Source organism: Desmodus rotundus, chromosome 6 (assembly GCF_022682495.2).
Source record: "Desmodus rotundus isolate HL8 chromosome 6, HLdesRot8A.1, whole genome shotgun sequence".
In the NCBI taxonomy this organism is placed as follows: Eukaryota; Metazoa; Chordata; class Mammalia; order Chiroptera; family Phyllostomidae; genus Desmodus; species Desmodus rotundus.
This window is the reverse complement of record NC_071392.1, coordinates 113,187,520-113,210,323: the sequence shown is the minus strand read 5'-3', so window position 1 is coordinate 113,210,323 and position 22,804 is coordinate 113,187,520. Positions and strand designations below refer to the sequence as shown.

At 42.7% G+C, this 22,804-nt stretch overlaps 2 protein-coding genes across 7 annotated transcripts in view; both read left to right on the top strand.

The window, feature by feature from the left end:
* Positions 1–109: 109 nt before the first annotated feature.
* Positions 110–22,804, top strand: part of RALY (RALY heterogeneous nuclear ribonucleoprotein) — an 81,484-nt gene continuing 58,789 nt past the window's right edge. For 2 of the 6 annotated variants that reach the window (XM_045194567.2, XM_045194566.2), the window contains exon 1: positions 110–581. The gene's annotated coding sequence lies outside the window, so the exon portion shown is untranslated. The remainder of the gene's footprint in view (positions 582–22,804) is intronic. The other 4 variants (XM_045194568.2, XM_045194565.3, XM_024559178.3 and 1 more) reach the window with 3 other exon arrangements.
* Positions 2,593–5,476, top strand: LOC139441024 (cytochrome c oxidase subunit 6B1-like). The gene is made up of 2 exons (XM_071221844.1): positions 2,593–2,598; positions 4,635–5,476. Exons 1-2 carry the CDS (start codon positions 2,593–2,595, stop codon positions 4,905–4,907), a joined length of 279 nt encoding a protein of 92 aa, XP_071077945.1. The 3' UTR covers positions 4,908–5,476.

Below are 22,804 nucleotides of genomic sequence, written 5' to 3'. Positions count from 1 at the left end.
CTCCGCAGGCTCCCACTTCATCCCTCCCCCAGTTGGGCCCCGCCCCGGCCCCTCCTTCCCCCTCCTTCCCCCCCTCTCCCCGCCGAAGCTCTGGACCTTTCTGAAACCAAGCTGAGGGGTTGGTGGGAGACCACGCGCCTAGGAAGCCGGCTGTGTCAGGGCGGAGCTGCGGACTCCTGGCGTTTGTGTCACCTTGCCCTTCCCTGGAGACAGAAGCGGGGAAGAAGGAGAGCTCGGGGCCAGGGCCAGAGCGGCAGGCAGGGCCGAGTTGAGGGCAGCCGCTCCGGGCTCCCCCACCCCCGCGCGCCTCAGTGGTACCGGCCGAGGGAAGGACTCGCAGCTGCGGGGCTCGCGCCGCTGTCAGTGCGGCTGGGCGCGCGAGCGGCGCGGGCGCTGGGCGGGCACACCTAAGAGAAGCTGAAGGGGCGGTAGCGACGGCGGGGGCGACTCCCCCCCCCCCACCCCCGCGTGTGCCCAGGTCCTGTAGCCGCGGCCAGGTCCGCCCTCTTCCCTTCGCCCGGGAGTACGGCGGCACCGCCTTCTTCTGCGCCGCGCGGCTTCTTCTAGACCTCTTGGCGCGGGTGAGTGGGAGCCGCGGGTGTCTCCTTAGGGGTGTGTGTGTAGGTGTTCCTAGTTCCTTTTCGGTCACCCACTTCTTCGCGCGGGCCGCTGCCTATTTTTAGAAACTCTTTTTTCGGCCATCCTGGGAGTCCCGCGAGCCAGAGTAACTCCGGGCGCCCTCCCCCCGAAACCTGCCCCCACCCGGGCCCGCCGCCCCGGGTCGCCCGCCTGGCCCATCCGCGCTCGCTCCTGGCCGCCCTGGCGTCTCCTGTCTGCTTCCTCCCTGCGGGCCCGGCCTCGGTCCGGAGTTGGCGGGGTGGGCCCGCGCCCGCTCGGAAGTTGGAGTCTTTTGTGCTCGCGCCCCGCCCCGCGAGGGGAGGAGTGGGGATGGGAGGCAGCGCGGGGGAGGCCTCGGGCGGGCCCGGCCCTGGCTCTGGTCCTGGCTCCAGGCTTCTTTCTGCTTTCCCTCCCGAGCTGGGTCTGCGGGCTCCCGGAGGCGTGCAAAACTGCTCCTGCTTCGGTCCTCACGGGCCTGAGCGCCTGCTCGGTCCCCACTTATGCGGCTCCTGGGCTCGTTGCACACTTGGGCTTGGAGAGGATCAACAACAGGCCCTCGACCTGGGGCAGTGTTCCGCACCTGACTCAGCCCCCTTCGCAACCCAGCCTCAGTTTGCCCCTCCGTGAAACGGAGAAAAAAAAAGAAAGTCGCCTCGAAGCATATTTGTAGATTCAGGGAGGGAAACTAATATGTGAGAGAAGTGTTTAATACCAACAGGTAAAATTTAATGGACTTAACTCAGGAACTTCGTAAGTCTTATTTCATTTGTTACCCACTGCGGCCTTCTGGGGTTATCACCATTTACACAAGCAGAAATCAAGGCGCAGAGAGGTTAAATAATTTGCTTCAAATCAGTTAGTAGCCACAGAAGTGTAAAGCCATGGTGCTCGTACCTGTTGTTTATTCGTGTGAGCTTCTGTAATCTCTTTGTGCAGAAGAGATTTGATTTAATCCTTGGGTCACTCGTTAGAGACATAACTCCGTTTTTGACGCCTGCGCTAGTGTCCACTGTATTGTGGATGAAATTCCAGAGGGGGCTACTGGAGGTCTGAGGGGAAGGAAGTTACTATAATTTTTTTGCTAGTATTGCCCATTAGAAGTTGATGGATGCAGGAGACTCCAGATCTCAAACACACTGAAGTTCCCTGGCGTTTTGGCTCAAAGTCATTTTATTGTATTTTATTTATTTATTTATTTATTTATTTTTTTAGAGAGGGAGGAAAGGATGGAGAAAGAGAGGGATAGAAACCTCAATGTGTGAGAGAAACACTGATCAGCTGCCTCTCGCACCCCCCAACTCGGGAGCTGGCCCACAACCCAGGCATGTACCTTGACTGTGAAACGAACCCGGGCTGGCGACCCCTTGGTTCACAGGCCGGTGCTCAATCCACTGGGCCACACTAGCCAGATCAGAAAGGTTACGTCATTTTAAACAGTGAGGTCCATCCTTTATTTTGTTTCTGGCATGTTCCTCTCTCGAAACCTTGCATTGGTCTCTACAGTGTTTAGATGTATAGCTCCTAGTTGGGGGAGGGGGAGCAGGAAGTGGCTTAAGTCAACTGCTTCAGCTCCCTCCCTTCAAATAGGGTTTTATTTCTATTTTCAGATGAGGCCCAGAGGGGTAAAAGCGAACTAAAATTAACTTTGGCAGGTGTTCTAATTTTTCAATGTGTTTGATCCCCTGTGTGGGGACTATCTAAAATTTAGGCAGGGGAGTTTCTAGGTCAGGTCTTGAGGAGTCTCCTGATATTTGCATTAGTTCTTTGGTGTCTGGAAGTCTGCTGTGCTCACCATTTTACAAGATTCTGGATTTAGAAGTTGCAGTATGTACGAGTTAGAAGGGGTCTTATAGGTCCTGTGGTACCATTTTTTAATCTGCCTTCCCCCGTTACCTTTTTTTAAAAAATAGATTTTATTTTATTTATTTATTTATTTTGAGAGAAGGGCAGGGAGGGAAAAAGAGGGAGCGAAACATGGATGTGCTTGAAAGACATTGATTGGTAGCCTCTTGCACTCCCCCAACCTTGGACCTGGCTGGAAACCCAGGAATGTGCCCTGACTGGGAATCGAACTGGTGACCTTTTGGTTCCAAGGCTGGCACTCAGTCCACTGAGCCACATCAGCCAGGGCTCCCTTACCTTTTAACTGAACTTGGAAAGGGGAAGTAAGTCCAGATCCACAGATTGCTTTATTGACAGAATCAGAACTAGAATTCCCAATCTGCTGCTTCTCAGTTCGGTAGTATTTTTATTTCTATCATACCTTGCCACCTTTTGAAAGGGCACTAAGTTACTTATGCAAGCCTTAAGACCAGGAATCCTGAGTGAATTGAAATTACAAGGATGTTGCTTAGTCCTAGTCATACTCCATGTCTCGGGTTTAGCATTAGGAGGAGGCCGGGTTTTTGGGCACAGATATGCTGGTTCTCATAAATCACCAGTTTAACTGTACAGTACTTCATAGTACTCTTCTGTAACCGTTATCTGATTTCATTTCTAATTCAGTCCTGTGAGGGAGTTAGTTTTTACAACTATCATTGAGAATTGGGAACACAGCAAGGTAAGGCTCCTGCCTTACTTAGATCACCAAGTTAGTAAGTGGCAAGGACAGAGCACCTCTCCTGGGCAGAGGATTTGATGTAAAATCATGAACTAAGCCTCTCATTGTGGCTGTCTGAGCCTCAATTTCCTTATCTGTGAACTCTCACAGGGTTTTGTAAGGACCATGAAAAATGGCTATGAAAGTGCATTGTAGTAGTTGTGAATAGTAGGAATAGTAGCTAGTATTTACTAAGTACCTATCATGTGCCAGTCACTGGACTAAGGACTTTCTGTGGAGCATCTCATTTAATCCTTAGAGGAACTATGTGAATTAGGCATTATTATTATCCCTGCTTTATAGAAGAAGAAACAGGCTTAGAGAGGTCACACGACTTTCTTTCTCGGGGTCATGTAGTTGGTAAGTGCAGACAGTATAACTGTAAAGCTGGTGTGCTTTATTTTGTGAAAATATACATGGGACAAAATTTACCATTTTAAAATGCAGTTCTGTGGCATTAAGTATACTCGCATTGTAATGCAACCATCACCACCACCCATCTAGAATTTTTTTGTCTTCCCCAACTGAAATGGTATCCATTAAATAGTAACTCCCTGTTCTCCTCTCCCCCCAGCCCCTGGCCATCACCATTCTATTTTCTGTGTTTATGAATTTGACTGCTCAAGGTACCTCATATAAGTACAGTCATACAATATTTGTCCTTTTGTGATTGGCAAAGCTGGTGCTCTTAGTGCTTCCCTTAACCTCAGGGTGTAATGTAAATGCAAAATGATTATTAGTCCAAATCTGCATTAGGGTGTGGCGTGCGGCTCCAGAGCAGGAACCCAGGCTTGGTAGTACGTCTGGTTAAGCTTCCTCCTCCCTTTCTGTATTGAAGTTCCTTATTACTGAAGCCTTTTTTGCGATCTTTACTCACCCCTTCTGTGTCTTCCAAAGACACCTCCTACCCTTGAAATAGAACCAACAGGACTTTCTACCCTTGCCTTGTTTGCACCTGCCTTTCTGACTACCAGAGTTTTGGGCATATGAGGCTGCAGCGATCATGAATAGCAGTGCTAGGTTCAGAACTACTCAGAGAGCGATTAAATGGTCCTTTATGAAATGCTCCCTCTTTGTGCTCTCCTCTCTTTCCATAAAGGCTCAGAAGAAGGATTAGCTTTTTGGTTTCTAGAGGGTGTTTACGGATCCTTGTTGCTTGCAGCTGGTTAAAATGGAGTTAATGGCATATTTAGCCTCTCAAAATTCCATGTTTCTGTGTCTGTGTAATTGGGGTGGGGTGCGGTGTTTATGTTTGTGAAGGGTAGTTGGAATTTTGTCCTGATACCAACGGGGTTGCATGGGAGGTATTCTAGAGATGGGTAAATAGGGCAACAAACAGATCTGAGCTTGTTACTCTTTCCTTAAAAAATTTGATGGCAACACACTGAGCTGCGAGCGGCTTCAGGGGCGTCTTTAGGAGTCAGCAAGCGTGGCAGAAGACATCAAAACCAAAATCGAGAACTACAAGACTGCCCCTTTTGATAGCCGTTTCCCCAACCAGAACCAGACCAGGAACTGTTGGCAGAACTACCTGGACTTTCACCACTGTGAGAAGGCAATGGCTGCTAAAGGGGGCGATATTTCCACGTGCGAATGGTACCAGCGTGTGTACAAGTCCCTTTGCCCCATATCCTGCGTGTCGGCCTGGGATGACCGCCGGGCAGAGGGCACATTTCCTGGGAAGATCTGAACTGGCTGCTCCCCACCTGTCCTCTGTCTTCCATCCTTCTCCCAGGGACATGAAGGGGGACCTGGGTATATCCCACCCTAGGATCCTGGATCATGGCTTAACTAACAATAAATACTTGTTGGAACAGTGTAAAAAAAAACAAAAAATCTGATGGCTTGATATTTCCTACATATTAAGGTCCAAACCACTGAGTATGGTACTGGGGTCAGAGTGTGCTGAATTGTTTATTGGACAGAATCTTGTAGTTTGGGAACTTTAAAGTCATGTAGACCAGCCAGCCAACTGGCCACCATTCGAATTGGCTACCTGTTGAGAATCTCTTCATTGGGCATCTCATTATTGGAAAGTTTTCCATTTACCGAACAATTATTAAGCATGCCACACGTGGTACTAAGCTTGGGTATTTGGGTATACAGCCTGGTGGGGAAGACAAGCGAGGAAACAGGCAGTGTGAGAAGTATGGAGGATGGTAACAAACTCAGCGTTGGAGGGTGGGAAGCCTTTCCCAGAGAAGTTGGCTAACCCTAGACCTCAGGAACAGAAGAAATGGGGAGTCAATGAAGAGATATAAGACTATTCTAGGCAGAAGGAATAGCAAGTCTAGAGATGGTAGTGGTAATAGGTGAGACTTTTGGCCCTTTTCCTATATCTACCAGGTACTATTCTAAGCATTTAACATGCATTTAACTCATTTCTTCCCATACCTTCAGCAGTATCTATTGTTACTATTTTCATTCTGTAGGTGAAGAAACAGACCTTGGGGTTAAATAAGTCTCTCACGATTCCTTGATGGAGCATAAAGCATGCAGTGGGTGGATGTCGCAAGAGATGAGACTGGCAAGATAGGCAGAGTAGAGGCCAAGTCGTGAAAGGGCCTTGTCTGGGTTGAAGAGTTTGGACTTCATTTCAAGGTGAAGGGGGCTATGATCCTCTGTACATTTTAGAAAGATAACTCTAGCTACCTATTTGGGGAGTGGATTTGAGGGCTAGAGCACCATAGGCAAAGAGACCAGTTAGGAGGCTGATGCAGTAATGGCAGGCAAGAGGTGATGGTGTTTCAGACGAAGATAGTGGGTGTGTGTGGAGGGGTGGGAGATGTAGGAGGAAAATGGAATTGAGCAATGAGAATCAAAGATTGTTGGTATGGAGAGTAAGGAAGAAATCAAGGATGACTTCTAGATTTCTGCTTGGTGCAGATATATAGATAGGGATGCTGTTTATTGAGGTGAGGACACAGGAGAAGGAGCACGTAAGACAGGTTTCTCATGCAGCGTCTTCTGATCCTACTTCTTGGGAGGATGGGGGAGCAGGAGTGAGGGAAGAGTATGGCATGGCAAATGTGGCAACTACCCTTGGGTAAATTACCCTTGGGTAAATTAAACTGGATGATGTAAACACTAGTTCTGGAAGAGAGGAAATGTTAGATTTTAGACACTCAGGCCTTGCACAGCTCTGAACACTGCTAGTGTTAAAGCCAAGGAAACCTTACATTTTCTCCAGACACTTTCCTTTGGCACTGCTCTCCATGAACTAGCATGCTTCTCCCTCAGTCAACTCTGCTGACTCTCTGCTGGGCACTGGGAAAACAAAAATGAGTAAAACATCTTGGGGAGCTCACATCCAGAAGGGTAGCAGATCTCAGTAGCTTAGATACAGTGGTGGTGGAAAGAGTGAGGTGGGCAGGTCAGGGTGGGACAGGACGGGAAGGGAGCAGGAGGGATTTTTATTAGGGACAGGAGTCAGGAGATCCTGCTCTGTGCCCCAGTCTTGTCAGGTGGCCAAGGTTCAGGCTTCTTCATCTGAATAATGATAGAAAATAATGATGAGATGACTCCAAGGGTCCCTTCTAGCAATAACATTTTATGATTCGAGATGATGATTTAGACAAAATGTCCCTTGGCGGGGAGGTATTTTCTTTCTCTCCCTCTATCACACTCTCCCCTTTTATTTCCCTCCCTTCTTCCTTTTTTTCTTAATCAGTAGTGGAGGGGGAGGGTTGGATGGAGATAGGACGGTTTTCACATGAGTGTAAAAGCCTAGTTTTATTCAATTTTATGTTCATGGATAAAATGTACAGCTGACGGGGAGATGATAGCAGTAATGGTAGCCTGTCCTACCGCCGCCCCTGTATATTTTAAGGAAAGTTTCAGATCTGTGATGGGCTGTAAGAGGGACGGTGAGATAAATTGTGAGCCTAGTCATGACCCTGAGGATCATTTGATCTGGTCCGTGCTATTAACTCAGTGTGCGGGCTTAACAAAGCCCTTTTTCTTCTCAGGCCTGTTTCTTTATAAAATAATCTGGGAGGTCCCTGAAATTTTGGAACGGTCCAATGCTGAGGGGCTGGGGACAGAAAAGGACTGGAGGTTTCTTGAGCTAGGAGTTTCTAGTCACTTTGTCCAACTCACTTGTGAAGAACTAGAATCAGGCAGCTTCCAAGTGTCATCGTTAGTTATCTTTTCTGACTGTTTCTATTGCCCTTCCTTTTTCCTCTGAGTTTTAGTGTCTTCCTGTCACTTCATAATGGCCTTCATGTGAATAAATGGAGGGGAGGAAGGATGGGATATTATCCCTAGGTTCTAGTCTGTATCCCCAAAGAGCCATTTCAGCCATCCGCTGCCTCATGTTCTCTATGCTGGGGTAGGGGTGGGGAGTTTGCAGTTGAATACTCAGGTTTTGTGAGTCTCGGGCACATCTATTTGGAGTGCTTCACTGACTAAGGTGCAAATCTGGCCATCTTCCCAACGTGCCCGGTGCAGTTCCACTGGGGGAAATAGCATTAAGTGGGCTTTTGATGCTTGCCAAACTCACATTAATTGTAATTACCTAATACTCTCTGGGATCTCAGTCTTCCTGTCTGTAAAACAAGGGGGTTGGGCTAGATAATCTTGAATGATACTTTTACCTTTTAGCAGCCTGAATTTCTGGTTTTGTGTAAGAGACTTAAGAGTTCATCTTTGGAAGGAGAAAGGGCTTTGTTAGAGCATTGGAAGTCTCTCAGAGGGTTAAAAACTGGGTTTACAGGTACGTTACAGTATATCAGCAAATGGATATTGCTTTTGAGAATGGGCAGATTGCTGAAAAATTGCTTGTGAGATGAATTTATCAAATTGTCTGCTGAGTTCCATTATAAACTTGGAACTGTTGTCCCATGGGACTAACTTGGAGCCCAAGACTGTAAAAAAATTACATTTAAATATGTGGCAAACTGTTTAAAGTCATATGATATTGCCCTGGCTGGTGTGGCTCAGTGGATTGAGTGCCGGCCTGTGAACCAAAAGGTGGGCTGGTTTGATTCAAAGTCAGGGCATATGCCTGGGTTGTGTGGGCCAGGTCCCCTGTTGGGGGCATGTGAGAGGCGACAGATTGATGTATCTCTCATACATTGATGTTTCCTTTCTCCCTTCCCCTGTCTCTAAAAGTCAATAAATAAAATCTTTAGAAAAATAATATGATAAAGGGAAAATGAAAAAAATTAGTACAAGATTCCCAAACAGTACTAGAACTGGAAAAATGCTAGACCAGAAAATTGCATTTCCTTAGAGTTTTAGCTTTATGAGGTAGATACCTCTACTGAGGTTACCTGGCCCTTGAAATGCCATCTGTAGCAACTGAATACTGGTTGTGTTTGTCAAGGTAAGAATCATTGCTTTATTCTAAGTAAGTATCCTCTTTTAGAAGGCCAGGTTTAGAAACTTCATGTCATTGGCTAGGTTTTCTCCATTCCAGAGGCATTTATCTGGTATATAGCTGTCTCCTGTTTATTTGATTTAGTAAGGATTTTACTAAGCCTAGTTAAAGGTGCTGTTTGTATGGTGTCTCTTGATCTGTTTGTGTAGTTTCCTTTGTAAGTCTTTGTGCTGGTGAGAAAGCAAGCTCAGCAGTACATTTAAAAGAATAATTTCCATAACTCATTATTTCTCCAGGTCTGGGTTTTCTTTCTGGAAGGTATGATTATGCTGCGCTGAGAAGTCAAATGTTGTTCCCTGCTTACATAGACCGTTTCAAAGCTTTGGGACTTCGTTCTTGCAGATAGCTGTACGCTGGCACTGAGGAACAGTGCTGTCAATGTAATAATGATAGCTGCGCCTGAATCAGTTGAACACAAGAATATCTTTTGTTCAGACCTTAAAGACTCACCTTAAATTGATTTTCACATCAATTAAAATCAATTCTTACTGAAATTAGGGTTTTAGGTAGAGTTACCATGCTAAATAGGTTGCCTAGCTGTTGTAATGTGATTATGCTTGGAAATCAAACTGCTTTCCATTCCCAAGCTCAACCATTTATACCAGGAATTTGGAGTACCTACTATGTGTTCATTTTATGGAGAATATAAAAACTAAGCAAGATGTGATTCCTGCCCAGAAGTTGTCTTCAGTCTTGAGAGGGAAACAGGTAAGTACAAAGTATCCTAGCTGCTTCTTAACCCTGCTGCCCTGGCCCAGATGTCTGGGTTGAGGGTTCAGACTAGAAATAGCAGAATTGGTGGATATATGACTAGGCAAGGAGACCTGTTTGAATATGACTTCACTGTTTAGATTTATTTTTGGCTTTCCCTCCCTCTTTCCCTTCTGCCTGTTATCCAAATATTTATCCTCTATTGCTGAGATGTGACACACCCAATGTGTAAAGTCAAGAACATTAGGGTAGGGGACAACATTCAGATCCCCTTCAGGTTTGGATGTCCAGACATCTGCCTAGTGCTTTCTCTATTCTCTTCATATCAGTTCTCTGGCTGAGTTACAGAAAAATTTGATGTTGTCTAGTTTCTTATTTAGGAATGAAGGAAATTTCAAGTTTTATATTAAATCATTTTAAGTTTTGTTATATTCAGTTTTGAAGTAAACTAGCTCTCTATTTTGCTTGCAAGTAGAATTATTTGAGGTATGCTTTCTGGCATTTGATCAATTTGTGACTTATTGTGGTTCTTGAAGCCCATTGCCACTGTCTCTGCCAGCCTTCTTTGAATGCAGCATTGGAGCTCTGGGAAATTGAGGGAACCTTGAGTTTACTCTGATCTTGAAAGGCTCTTCCTCTTTTCTTATCCCTACCCACAAAAAAGAAATGTTAATTTGGGATGCTGTGTTGTGTTCCTGTTTTCTTTCAACAATTTAGCATTTTCTGTGAGATCTAGAAAAGAGAAAATATGCCTGTGTTTGTTCTCAAAGGTTGGGGACAGTGTTGAAATCAACTGGCCAAACTGTACAGAGCCCACTGAGTGCTTTCCTTTGTGCTGTGAATGGTGTAAATGTCTTAAGCATATTCTTTCCTTCAGGGAACCTATGGACTTCTTTGAGGAGATTAGATAATCGTGAAGATGTGGCTAATAATAAGGTATTTTTGTGTAGAGAGCTTGATTCAGAAGCATAAGGTCTACTCTTGTTCCCTGGAACTAATTTGGCCAGGTAAACTGGATTTTCTCATCTAAAAATGGGGTTCATACTCTATATCTTGACTTCTTCACAGTGTTATTGTGAGGAGCAAGTTAGATAAGGTTATGAACACTAAATTATAAAATCAGATGATGTAACTTTTAAAAATTTAATCTTTATTGTATTTCTTTTCCATTACCATTTTGTTTCCTTATACCTCCTACCCCCAGCAATCACCACACTGTTGTCCATATCCAGGAGTCCTTTTTGCTCAATCCCTCTGCCCCTAAGCCCACCCTGCCCTCTCCCCCCAATTAGCTGTAATCTGCTCTCCATCTATCAGTTTGTCTTGTGTTTTGCTTGTTAGTTCAGTTTGTTCATTAGACTCTCCATATGAATGAAATCATATAGTATTTGTCTTTCTCTGACTGGCTTATTTCACTTGGTATAATGTTCTCCAGGTCCATCCATCGGTTACAGAGGGTAAAATTTTCTTCTTTTTTTACGGCCGAGTAGAAGTCCGTTGTGTAAATGTTCCGTAGTTGTTTTATCCATTCATCTATTGATGGATACTTGGGCTACTTCCATATCTTGGTGATTGTAAATAATAACACTGCAGTGAATGTAGGAGTGCTTATGTTCTTCTAATTAGTGTTTTGGGTTCCTTCAAATATATTCCCAGAAGTGGAGTCACTGGGTGAAAAGGCAGATCCATTTTTAATTTTTTTGAGGTATCTCCATACTGCTTTCCACAGTGGCAGCACCAATTTGCATTCCCACCAACAGTGCAAAAGTGTTCCCCTTTTTCCACATCCTTGCCAGCACTTGTTGTTTGTTGACTTATTGATGATAGCCATTCTGACAAGTATGAGACGGTATCTCATTGTGGTTTAATTTGCATTTCTGATGATTAGTGATGTTGAGCATCTTTTCATATGTCTCTTGACCATCTGTATGTCTTCTTTGGAGAAGTGTATTCAGGTTGCTTGCCTGTTTTTTATTTGGGTTGTTCGATTTTTGGGTGTTGACTTTTGTAAGTTCTTTATAAATTTTGGAAATTAACCCTTTATCAGATGTATCGATGATTATGTTCTTCCATTCTGTGGGTTATATTTTTATTTTGTTGATGATTTCCTTTGCTGTGCAAAACCTTTTTAGTTTGATGTAGTCCCATTTGTTTATCTTTTTTTTGTTTCTCTTGCCTGGGGAGATATATCCAATAAAAATTTTCTACGAGCAATATTTGAGATTTTGCTGCCTATGTTTTCCTCTAGGATTTTTATGGTTCGGGTCTAGCATTTAAGTCTTTGATCCATTTTGAATTTATTCTTGTGTGTGGTGTAAGAAGGTGGTCTAGTTTCATTTTCTGCATGTATCTGTCCAATTTTCCCAACACCATTTATTGAATAAACTATCTTTAGCCTATTTTATGTTTTGGCTTCCTCTGGTGAATATTAAGTTGACTATAAAGGTTATGGGTTTATTTCTGGGCTCTCTATTCTATTCTTTTGATCTATGTGTCTGTTTTTATGCCAGTACCAGGCTATTTTGATTATTCTGGCTTTGTAGTATAGTTTGATATTAGGTAGCATGATTCCTCCAACTTTGTTCTTCTTTCTCAGGATTGATGTTGATATGCGGGGTCTTTTGTGGTTCTATATAAATTTTTGAAGTATGTGTTCTAGTTCTGTGAAATATGTCATTGGGATCTTGGTAGGAATTGTGTTGAATCTAGATTGCTTTGGGTAGTGTGGACATTTTAGTAATGTTAATTCTTCCTATCCATGAACACAGTGTGGGCTTCCATTTATTTATATCTTCTTCATTTTCTTTCTTCAGTGTCTTATAATTTTCCATGTACAGGTTTTTTACATCCTTGGTTAGGTTTATTCCTAGGTATTTTTATTCTTTTTTTAGCAGTTGTGAATGAGATTATTTTCTCAATTCCCCTTTCTGTTAGTTCGCTATTGGCACATAAAAATGCAACTGAGTTCTGGATATTAATTTTGTATTCTACTACTTTGCTGAATTCATTTATCAGTTTGAGTAGTTTCTTGGTGGACTCTTTGGGATTCTCTGTGTACAGTTCATGCCATCTGCAAATACAGTTTTACTTTTCTTTTTCTCCTCTGTATTCCCCCCTGCCCTGCACCTGCCTCCCACCATGTTCCCTGCCCTTAGTTCGTGTCCATGGGTCATCCATATAAGTTCTTTGGTTTCTCCATTTCCTATACTGTTCTTAACCTTCCCCTGTCTATTTTGTACCTACCCTTTATGCTTCTTATTCCTTTTACTTTTTTCCCCATTGTCCCCCATCCCCACTGATAACCCTCCATGTGATCTCCATTTCTATGATTCTGTTACTGTTCTAGTGGTTTGCCTAGTTTGTTTGTTTTCTAAGGTTCAGTTGTTGATAGTTGTGAGTTTATTGTCATTTTACTGTTCATATTTTTTATCTTCTTTTTCTTAGATAAGTCCCTTTAACATTTCATATGATAAGGGCTTGGTGATGATGAACTTCTTTAACTTGACCTTATCTGGGAAGCACTTTATCTGCCCTTCCATTCTAAATGATGGCTTTGCTGGATAGAGTAATCTTGGCTGTAGGTCAATTTCTAATATTCTGCCTGGACTTTTACTTATAAATTATGAAGCACCAATATTTCTTTGGATTGTATCTTCCAGATTACCCAGAAGCAACACCCAGATATCTTTTCTTAGTTGCTATGCTTCTCGCTTTCCTCCCCTTTTTTCCAGAAAGTTATGTTCAGAGAGATTTAGACAGCAGAGGTGGAGAGAGGACATTCTGTGCAATGGGAACAACTGGAGCAGAAACACAGATGAGTGACTAGATGTCATATTCTTGCTAATGAGCAGAAGGGGAGGATGTGACCTGTTCTTGGTGGGTGGTGATACCTTCTCATATCCTCCTGGAGCAGGTGGAAAAGGTCATACCATTCCCAAGCCAATTTGTATTAAACTGGATAGAATTTGAGAATGAATTTGCCTATAATTACATCATTTCAGGGAAGAAATTAATCCAGCAAACAGTTATATTGAAGTGTGTTGAAAGAGAGTTTGTCTTCTCTTAAAATGGAAGGGGAGGGAGGGGAATATCAAAACCTAAAGAGCTTCGTCTTTCAGAGCTCATCTATTACTTGTATATTTGCTCAGGGAAAAATTGCCATTTCCTTGTCAGCTTTTATCCCACTGGGTGGACTCTAGCTGGGTATTTATTTTCTGTAGTTTTACCAAATCACTTTGAAGGCTGGCATGCATATTGATCATGTCTTAGAGCCTTACTTCTTTGTTGTGTCAGCAAATATTAGAAAATGTACCTTAAATTACCTGGTTGGGGGAAATTCGGTGGCCCTGCCTGCTCCCAGAGAGCAGCACTTTCATGGTAAACATTAGGCAGCTCCTCATCTAGTGGCAGGTCCTAAGGTATTTGCCCGGAGAGACTGGGGGTGTTAGAGCTGCCGTTCACCAGAGGGTATCTAGGCCTTCATTGATGGCACTAGTTGAGTACCTGATTAAAAATCTGACCTGGGCTCTAGACCTAACTCTGCCTTTCATATTTGTAATAGCTACTGTGATTACTGTGTCAAGATACCATATTTAGTTCATACAAAAGAGCTGATACGTACTGAAGGTTACTTTGTATTAAGCCCTCTTTGTGTGTGTGTGTGCGCAGAAATCTTTATAATAAATTATATGTAAATATCATTACTATATAATTCCATTATATACAAACATGTATTTTTATATTGTATGTTAATATAGTCATATATTACATATAAATTCCATTTATAAAATTTTAATATAATTTTTATCTATACATTTATAGAATTTAAATTTATATCTTTTATAATTATGTTTATAAAACTTTCACATATAAATCTTTATATATAGTAAAAAAACATGCTTATTCTCACCCAGGAAATGGATTCTGATGATCCTTAACATACAGGTAGGAAACTGAGACATAAGGAGGTTAGAAATACATTCCTAGTCACACTGCTAGTAAATGGAGTTGCCAGGATTTGAACCTCACCAATTCTTTCTTATTTTTAATAGGGAAAATTTCAAAAATGTACAGAGTAGGCAGAGTAGGTTATTGAAGCATGATGGACCTACCCATCATTCAGCTTTAACAGTTACCAGTTCACAATTTTACTTCATTTATACCTCTACCTACTTCTCATCCTGTGCTTTGAAGAAAATGTCAGCTATCATTTTATCGTTCAATATTTTGCAATGTATCTCTAAAGATGACTAAAAAAAAACAGCTACAATGCCATAACACACCTTATAAAATGTAACAATTCCTTAATACCATCAAAATCCAGATTGTGTTCACATTTCCGTTTGTTTTATAAATGTCACAGTCCTGTTTTTACAGTTTGTTTGATTAGGATTCCTATAACGTGCACATTGTAATTGCTTGTTAGGTCTTTAAAATCTCTTTATAAGTTCATTTCTATTTTTTTCCTTTTATTGAAGAAACTGGCTGTTTTTCCTGTTGAGTTTTTTTGTGTTCTGAATTTTGCTCATTGCATCTCTGGTATGTTTAATGTTTCTTTAACCTCTGTATTTCCTGAATGATGGTTGTATGTATAGGACAATCTCTTTTGATTTTCATGGCAACCCCACAAAAATAGGTATTATTTGCATTTTGAAGATGAGAAAACAGATTGAGAAAAGTTGGGTGACTTATCCAAGGTCTCATAGCAACCTTGGATTTCAACACAGTTATTTTCTCCAAAGCCTTTGTTCTTTTTGTCATTCACCCATTCTGTGAGCTTGGGCAAATCATTTGAAGTTTTCTGGGCCTTAGGGTTTTTTTTTAATAGTATAAAATTTTTATATTTAGAATTAGCCAGCTGGACTCAGTTTAGATGATCCCAATTTTGTTGGCAACATCCAAAGCATCATAGTCTGGAGCCAGTCGAACATATGCCTTCTCCTCCCCATCAGGCCTGATCAGGGTGTTGACCTAGGCCACATCAATACCATACAGCTTCTTCACAGCCTGTTTGATTTGGTGCTTGTTGGCCTTGACATCCACAATGAACACAAGTGTATCGTTGTCTTCTGCCTTCTTCATGGCTGACTCAGTAGTCAGGGGGAACTTGATGATGGTGTAATGGTCACGGTTGTTTCTCCTGGGGGTGCTCTTCCCAGGATATTTATAGGCTGTCTTCAGAGCCACAGTGTCTTAGGCCTCCGGAAGGTGGGTGATGTGCGGATCTTCTTTTTTCTTTGCCTTCAAAGCCTTTGCCTTGGCTTCAGCTTTGGCGGGGGCAGGGGCTTCCTTCTTTGCTTTGGGCACCACCTTTGTGAAAAAGTGGGCCTTAGTTTTTTCGATGTGTACACTGAGAGCTCTTACAGGAGTAGTATTCTATGTGTCTATGACCATTTGAGTGCCTACCATGTAATGGCATTGTACTAGATGCTGTGGGTGACACTCACAATGAATAAGATTGTCTTCAGGGAGCATGTTGTCAAGCCAGGGACTGTGGGATCGTACCCTGTTTCAGACATGGAGCCTATCCTGGCCATAATAAGACTATAGGAATATTAATTTCCCCATACGAGCTTCCTTGTTAGCCTCCTTACATCCTGTCTTGACTTCTTTTGTGCCATGGTGCTTACTGCTGACAAGCACCTTTTCCTAAAAACTGGTTTTGAAGAAACAAAGTTTTTCCGGCAATAAACCTTTTCTCCTTGAATTAAGTTACTGTAGGGGCAGTAGTCTTCTGTTTGGCAAAGGTGGTACTGCTTTTATGGAAATGCTGAGGGAATCTGGAGATGATAGAATAATGATGGAGTGAAGCCATCTTGGTTCAGGGGAGAGCATAGGTTTAGTAGTGTACTGTTCACTCTCAAGAATGACTGTATTGGGGCAATTAAACTCTTTTGTAAAGAAAATGAATTTTTAGTTGTGGAGTCCAAGGAGAAGAGTTTTCTTGGTATCCCTGTGAGGGGAAACCAAGCTGCTGAACCAAGCCATTAAAATGAGTGTGGTATAAAGGAGTGAAGTCAAGCGGAGCAGTGTTTTGGGTCTGTAGTAATTTGGGTGACAAACAGGTGGCATTGGGATCTAGGCCAACATGGAAAGATGTAGGTAGTAAAAGTCAAAAAGTTAGGAGAGGTAAGGTTCAAGCATTTGTATTCCTAGAGTGCTTTGCATATAATAGATACCTAATGTCTTCTTTACATCTTCCATTTAAAAGATGTTTTGACAGTGGATCAAGCCAGAGAAGAGGGCTGTGGAATCATGGTTTTTAAAGCGCAGGATCCAAGTGATATAGGACCCTGGATAGCTCCTTGGAAAAGCAGTTTCTTTGACAAAAGTTATGGTCCTTAGGGGAGTCCTAAATTCTTTCAGTCCAGATCTTTTCAGAGGATTTTACCCTGTAGATCAGAGTTGCAAACTGGTAGTCCCTTGGGTTGTGTCTGCCCTGCATACATATTTCGTTTGACCTGCAGTGTTTTTATTTTGAGTTGGACTCCAGCCTGGGAAGATTGGGGCTGCCTTTCAGTGGAGATACTATGTATGAGATCAGAGGCCTTGGCAGATAGGCTATGAGGGTGACTGATTTCTCCTGAAGAGGGAGAAGGGTTTTTGAGGAAGTAGCAGAGGCTGGAGGCTGATGTTGGCCATGAGCAATTTTTCTATTCACAGGAGTGGGAACAGCCCCCAGGTATTCTACAGAATGCCTTACTCCCTGAGTCCTCTACCCAGGGACTTTCTGTATTATGACTCCTTATGCACTGGCCAGTCCATGTTTAAGAAGCTTATAGCTTGGCTTTCTTTTGGACTCTGAGGCACATGGCTCTGATTTTTGGGGAAGACCTTTGGAGCACCAGCCTAGTTTGGCAAAATGCTTGAGTTTACAAAGTCATGTTCTTCATTTCTCTCCTTTATTCCACACACTGCTTCCTCATTGGCTGTCTCCTTTAGGCAGAGCATATTTGTTGTCAAGTTTGTCAAAGTCCACACCATTTCCTTTTGCCTCTTTGATACTCAAGCCCAGTGCCAGTTGCCATTTATCACCAGGCTAGTACTTTTTTTGGAAACACTTGGTCAGCTGTATTCATTTTTGCTACCTGCTTGGTTGGGGCGGGAGGTAGGGGTGGGCTCTTGATGGAACTCCCTAATACCGAAGGAAATTTGCCCAGTCACAGTGCTCTTAGTCCCCTAGGACTAGATGAATTATCTTCATTTTACCATGAAGTTTTGGTGCCCCTGTTGGCTAGTAAGTCTGATGTGGCTTGTTTTTGGACTTCACAAGGACAGCAAACTAGTCAAGGCTCAGTGAACCTTGTCCTTATAAAACTGGCTTTTTTTACAGCCTCTAACACTCACAAGCTTGGGGGAGGTAGGTCTGATGTCTCATGAAGGAAACCATGACATATAATACAAATAAAAACTGTTTTACTTATGAGTTTGTACCTGGTCTTTTTAACCTCCTAGCTCAAATGAGTAGCACTCCTATGTGTTGAAAGTAGGTGACTTTCAGAGTGACTCTTTATGCTGCCAGTTCCCTTTGGCTTCTTGTAATTACTGTAATATCGTCATCTACTATGTGGAGCACCATGGTAATTTCCATGACAACTGATCATGATTTCTCAGATAAAGGGAGGAAGCTAATAAGTGTTAGGGACTCAAGAAATGGTATTGGGCTAAGTTTTTATGGTGCTAGTAGAATTTTGAGCTGGAAAGGACTTTTTTTTTTAAACCCTCACCCAAGAATATGTTATATTAATTTTAGAGGGAGAGGGAGAGAAAGAGAAACATCAGTGTAAGAAACATCGATCAGTAGCCTCCCATAGCACCCCAAATGGAGATTGAACCAGCAACCTAGGCATGTGCCCTGATCTGGAATCGAACCCATGACCGTTAGGTGTACGGGGTGACTTTCCAACCAACTGAGCCACCCGGTCAGAGCTGGAAAGGACTTTCTAGGAGCAACTGCCTAATTAATCCTTTTCTTTTTGCAGGCAAGGAAACAGAGTTCCAGAAAAGTTAAACATGTTGCCTAAAGGGTCACTATGTTGTGGAATACTCTCAGGGTTCTCAGCGTAGTGTTTCTTTGTGCTTCCTATTCTGTATAGATGCTTTTCATTATATCCTACTGGGCCATAAGCTCCATGAAGGCAGGAACTACGGTTTTCCTGTTGATGTTTTCTCAGTGCTTATCATAGGACCTAAGTGCTTTTTGAGTGATTGGATAAACTGTCGCAGAGTTTCTAAAGCTAGGATACATGGCTGCACATCAGATGATACATGAAGTCACAAGATAATGTCTTCCTAAAGTGTCAGTGTACTCAGGTTTTTTGGAGTTGGATTGGTTTAAATATTATAACTAGTAATTAAAAAGTTTATTATATTATCATGTTATAGAATGGATGGTAAGTTAGCATGAATTTTTTACATAAAATGAGAAAGCATTAAATAAATGACAGGATTGTAGTAGGCCCTTTGATCTTTTTTACCCCAGAGGGTCTAGTGTTGCCAGATAACTGTTATTTTTAAGAGAAGCTAGAAATCTAATTTTTAAAAAAATGACACCTGATTTAAAATGTTGGCAGTTGACTTAGGAGTTTGTGAACTTGTGTGGGTCAGACAAAATATATCTTTGGGCCTGAGCATCTGCTTGTGGTCTGGGCAGGAACTAGACTTTTTGGACAAGGGCCAAATGGATGATGGTATCAGAGATGGCTGCCATTCTGGGTCTGGCTCCTCGTTAGCTTCAGACTGGCCACAGCTTGGAGTGGAAAGAATGAAGTTAAAAACTTGATAGGTTAGAAAAATTCCCATATTAAATGTCACTATTTGTAGGAAGCAGCTTCTGAACTCACAGGAGTTCTCAGCTCATAGAGAACAACTCATTTGCTCCCCTTGTTTTGCTGATGAACTAAGGTCCAGAGAAGGAAGTGAGGCTTTCCTCCAGGACCCTAAGCAGCAAGCATAAGCCATGGGCAGGCCCCACTTTAAACTCCATACGTTTGGTACTCCTGCCTTACACACTCCTAGGGTATGGGGCCAGGGGCTTCCCTGGCATACTTTGGGATGTTTGGTAGATCTAAGTGAACTTCACTTCTTGATACTGTCCTATCATCCTGAGCAAAGGGAAGGTTGAGGTGGCAGTAACATGCTCAGCCTCATCTTGGTGCATAGGGTCTATTTCTGTCACTAGCATCATATTGACCTTATTTTTTTTTCTACCTAAAAAGATATAGAGGACAACTTGGCAAAAGGAGCTTTAGTGCCAAGCTAGATCTGTCTCATCTTGTGCCTTCCTTGCCTCTTCTCTCCCTCTTTTGTTTCTTCTCCATCTCCTTCCTTCTGGAGCCCTACTATCCTCCCTTCTGCATCACACCCTTCCCCCACCCATTATCCTTTGTTTTTCTCTCACTGTGCCTTTCTCAGTGTGAAATTCTTGTAATGCCCCCACAATAGGCACAGCCTGGGGTTGGACCTGTTTCCCAGGGTTTTTGAGGAGACTTGCTCAAAAGTAGGGCCACTAAGTAAGAGAGAGATTAGATGTCTTTAAAACTGCCCCTTCTTCTTCTCCACCCTCACCTCAGGTTAGAAAGGATAAATCTCAACTCTGGACTTGGCTACTGGGCTTATGCAGTCCGGTGCCACCTCATTTTGCTGTCTCCTGCCAACAGCCTGGTGCTTAACCCCCACTGTTTTCCCTTTGCTCCTGCTCAGTAGAATGACTTTGTTTTGACCTTTCCCTCTGAGTAGAAAGCTCTATCAACTCCTTGCCCTCTTTACCTGACAAATTCGTAGTCATCTTTTCAGAGTTCAAATGCCACTTCTTCCATAAAGCTTTCCCTGATTGTTCCGTAAGCAGAATTAATTTTGATCTTTGCATTTTGCTTCTACCTTTATTTATAGTTATCCTTTGTGCTCTGTCACATCCCAGACTGCTCTCATTCATGGTATAGAGCCACAATTTTTAACTGGTGTGCTGCAAGAATTTTTAAAACATGCAATACCTTGACTATTTAGTCAGGGGCACTGACCTCTTTTCCCTTAGATGCCTAATAAAAAATGACAACAGCCAACACAACAGTAGCCGTCTGATGTGAATGAATCAAAATTATACCTTTTTTTTTGGTCAGATTGGCAAAAAATATAATATTTCTTGGTGTGCTGCAGAATTTCAGTAATTAGTTTATGTGTGCCATGAGATGAAAAAAGTTGAAAATTGTTGGTATAGAGACCATATGGGCCAGGGACCAGTGTGCTACTTATCCCTGTTTTCCTTGTGTCTCTGTAATAGGCCTGGCACAATTGCAGAATGAATGACAAGACGTGTATATGTACCAATACCCATGGTATAAAGTTAAATGTTACATGCTGCAGGTGAAATATGACAAAGTGCTCTGGAAATTTACTGGAGTTCTTGAGAAATACCTTCAAACTGGGAGAAATCTTGGGAGTTTCTAGAAGCTAGTGGCATTTGAATATGCCCTTGAAGAAGTTCAGTTTGGCAAAAAAGGTGGGGCGAGCATTCCAGATGGAGGAAACTGTTTCAGTAAAAGCAATGCGGAAGTACAGAGGTCAGTCCCCACCCACTAGTTCATCCATCCCCTCGGCCAGGTTTCTGTTAGAATGTGTGCTAAATTTCTGGGCCAGCCCAAAGGAAGTCCTCTTTCTCCTGTATTATCTGTCTTGTTTTCTTTCTCTTCTTCTTTCCTTCTGCTTACCTCTTTTGACCCAATTACCTTTTATTTTGTTTCTTCTCAACCTGTCCTTTTTTTTCATTTTCCTATTTCTCCAGTCATTTTAAAGAAATATTTTTTTTGTTTATCTTTATCTAGCTACTTTCTTCTTTCTTGCCCTCTTCCCCAGGCCTTTGGTTTGGGCTCTGAATCAGCTATACAATATTTAACTCCAGGTAACAGCTCACCTTGTGAAACTGCGAAGTAATCGTGGCATAATTGTTTCTCATCTGTCCTTTGTGTTTTATTGACATTGACTTTAAAAATTTTTCCACAATGCTGGGGATGTTGTTGTTGTTATTTTAGTACTTGTCAAAATGTCAATTTTAATGGGACATTTCTGCAGACAGGGCTGCCTTTAAGTGGTATGAGCCTTCAGGCAACGCCAGGGTTGGATGAGTCATAAGTTCTTATGGATCTGTTTTCTTGTGCATACAGATGTCTAGGCCACACGAACACACATTCCCTCCTATCCCTACAGGTTGGTGTGCTTTGCGATACATACACGATTGAGGTCACAAAGGTGCACACATTTCTTTTCCATACACATCCATACTATCTCCCTTATACTGTCAAATCATCTACTCTCTCCTCCTGCCGCATACCCATATATTTATCTTCCTGTACCCACACATTCACCCTCCTATAGTCCAGTTCCCATCGTTTCCTACCCAGGTGCCCAGAATTGTGTGTGCCGTGAAAGTATCCGTGAGCCTATCTTACAGATACCACACTGTCTACTCCCTTACACATCCATACAAGTCTTCCCCTACCCAACACACCCCAGGTCCCACACACTGAATACCACACCAATTCCCACTATTCCTTACCTCCCCCCCTTAAGTATTTCTAATATTCATAAGAGACATTTTAGTTTCAGACTAGTTTTGAAGGGAAATGTCTTTGCTGACAGCTAAGCTAGTGGACCATTAGGAAGTCTGAACCATTTAAGACAGATCCTTTGATTAAGATTCCTAGAAAACCCTTTTATGCTGGGGCTAGGGGAGGGCAGGATCAGACAATAGTGGGTTGCTTCTAAATAGCACTCTTTATGACCCAGGGTGGATTCGAACCTAGATTCAAACTTGATCCTATATTTTAAGATTCACTTCTATTAGAGGATGATCATATATATTTAGCAAAAGAGCCAGAGCCACTGTATATGTTCTAAATCATTCCCTGGGGTGGGGCCTAGAAAACTGTATTTTTAACTAGTTTCCTGAGTGTTGTGTTGTGAAGCCAGGTTGGAAACTTAATTGAGAGGAAGGAACTAGAAGATCTGCATTATCTTTCTGTACCACCTTGGACAAGTTATCTTTTCTTTTCTGGACCTCAGCTTTCTCAGCTGTATTATTACAAAGCTGCTGCTCATAAAGGACCCTTTCAGCTCCAAAATTTCAGGCTGCTTTATGATGAGATCAGTCTGTATCCTTTTCTGTCACAAAAGTGTTCCTGCTTTGGGTCTACCCTAAGCAGGGCATTTCAGTCTTTGGCCAGAGGCCAACAGAGGCTGCCTAGGCCCTGACCTTCTGTCAGAAGCACTGACACAGCTCCTAATTAGAAATGGATCGATATGGGCCTGCATCCAGGCCTGGGGAGCCTGGGAGGAGGCCTGAGGAGTGCTCCTAGCTAGGGAGAATCTGATTACCGTGAAATGGATCTGGTTACACTTGTCAACACAACAGTTCTGCTGGTATAGCCCTCTTCTCGTGGGACCAGAAGGCAGGGCTGCTCTGAGCAAATGAGGAAATGGTTAACTTGGATCCATCCGCCTTT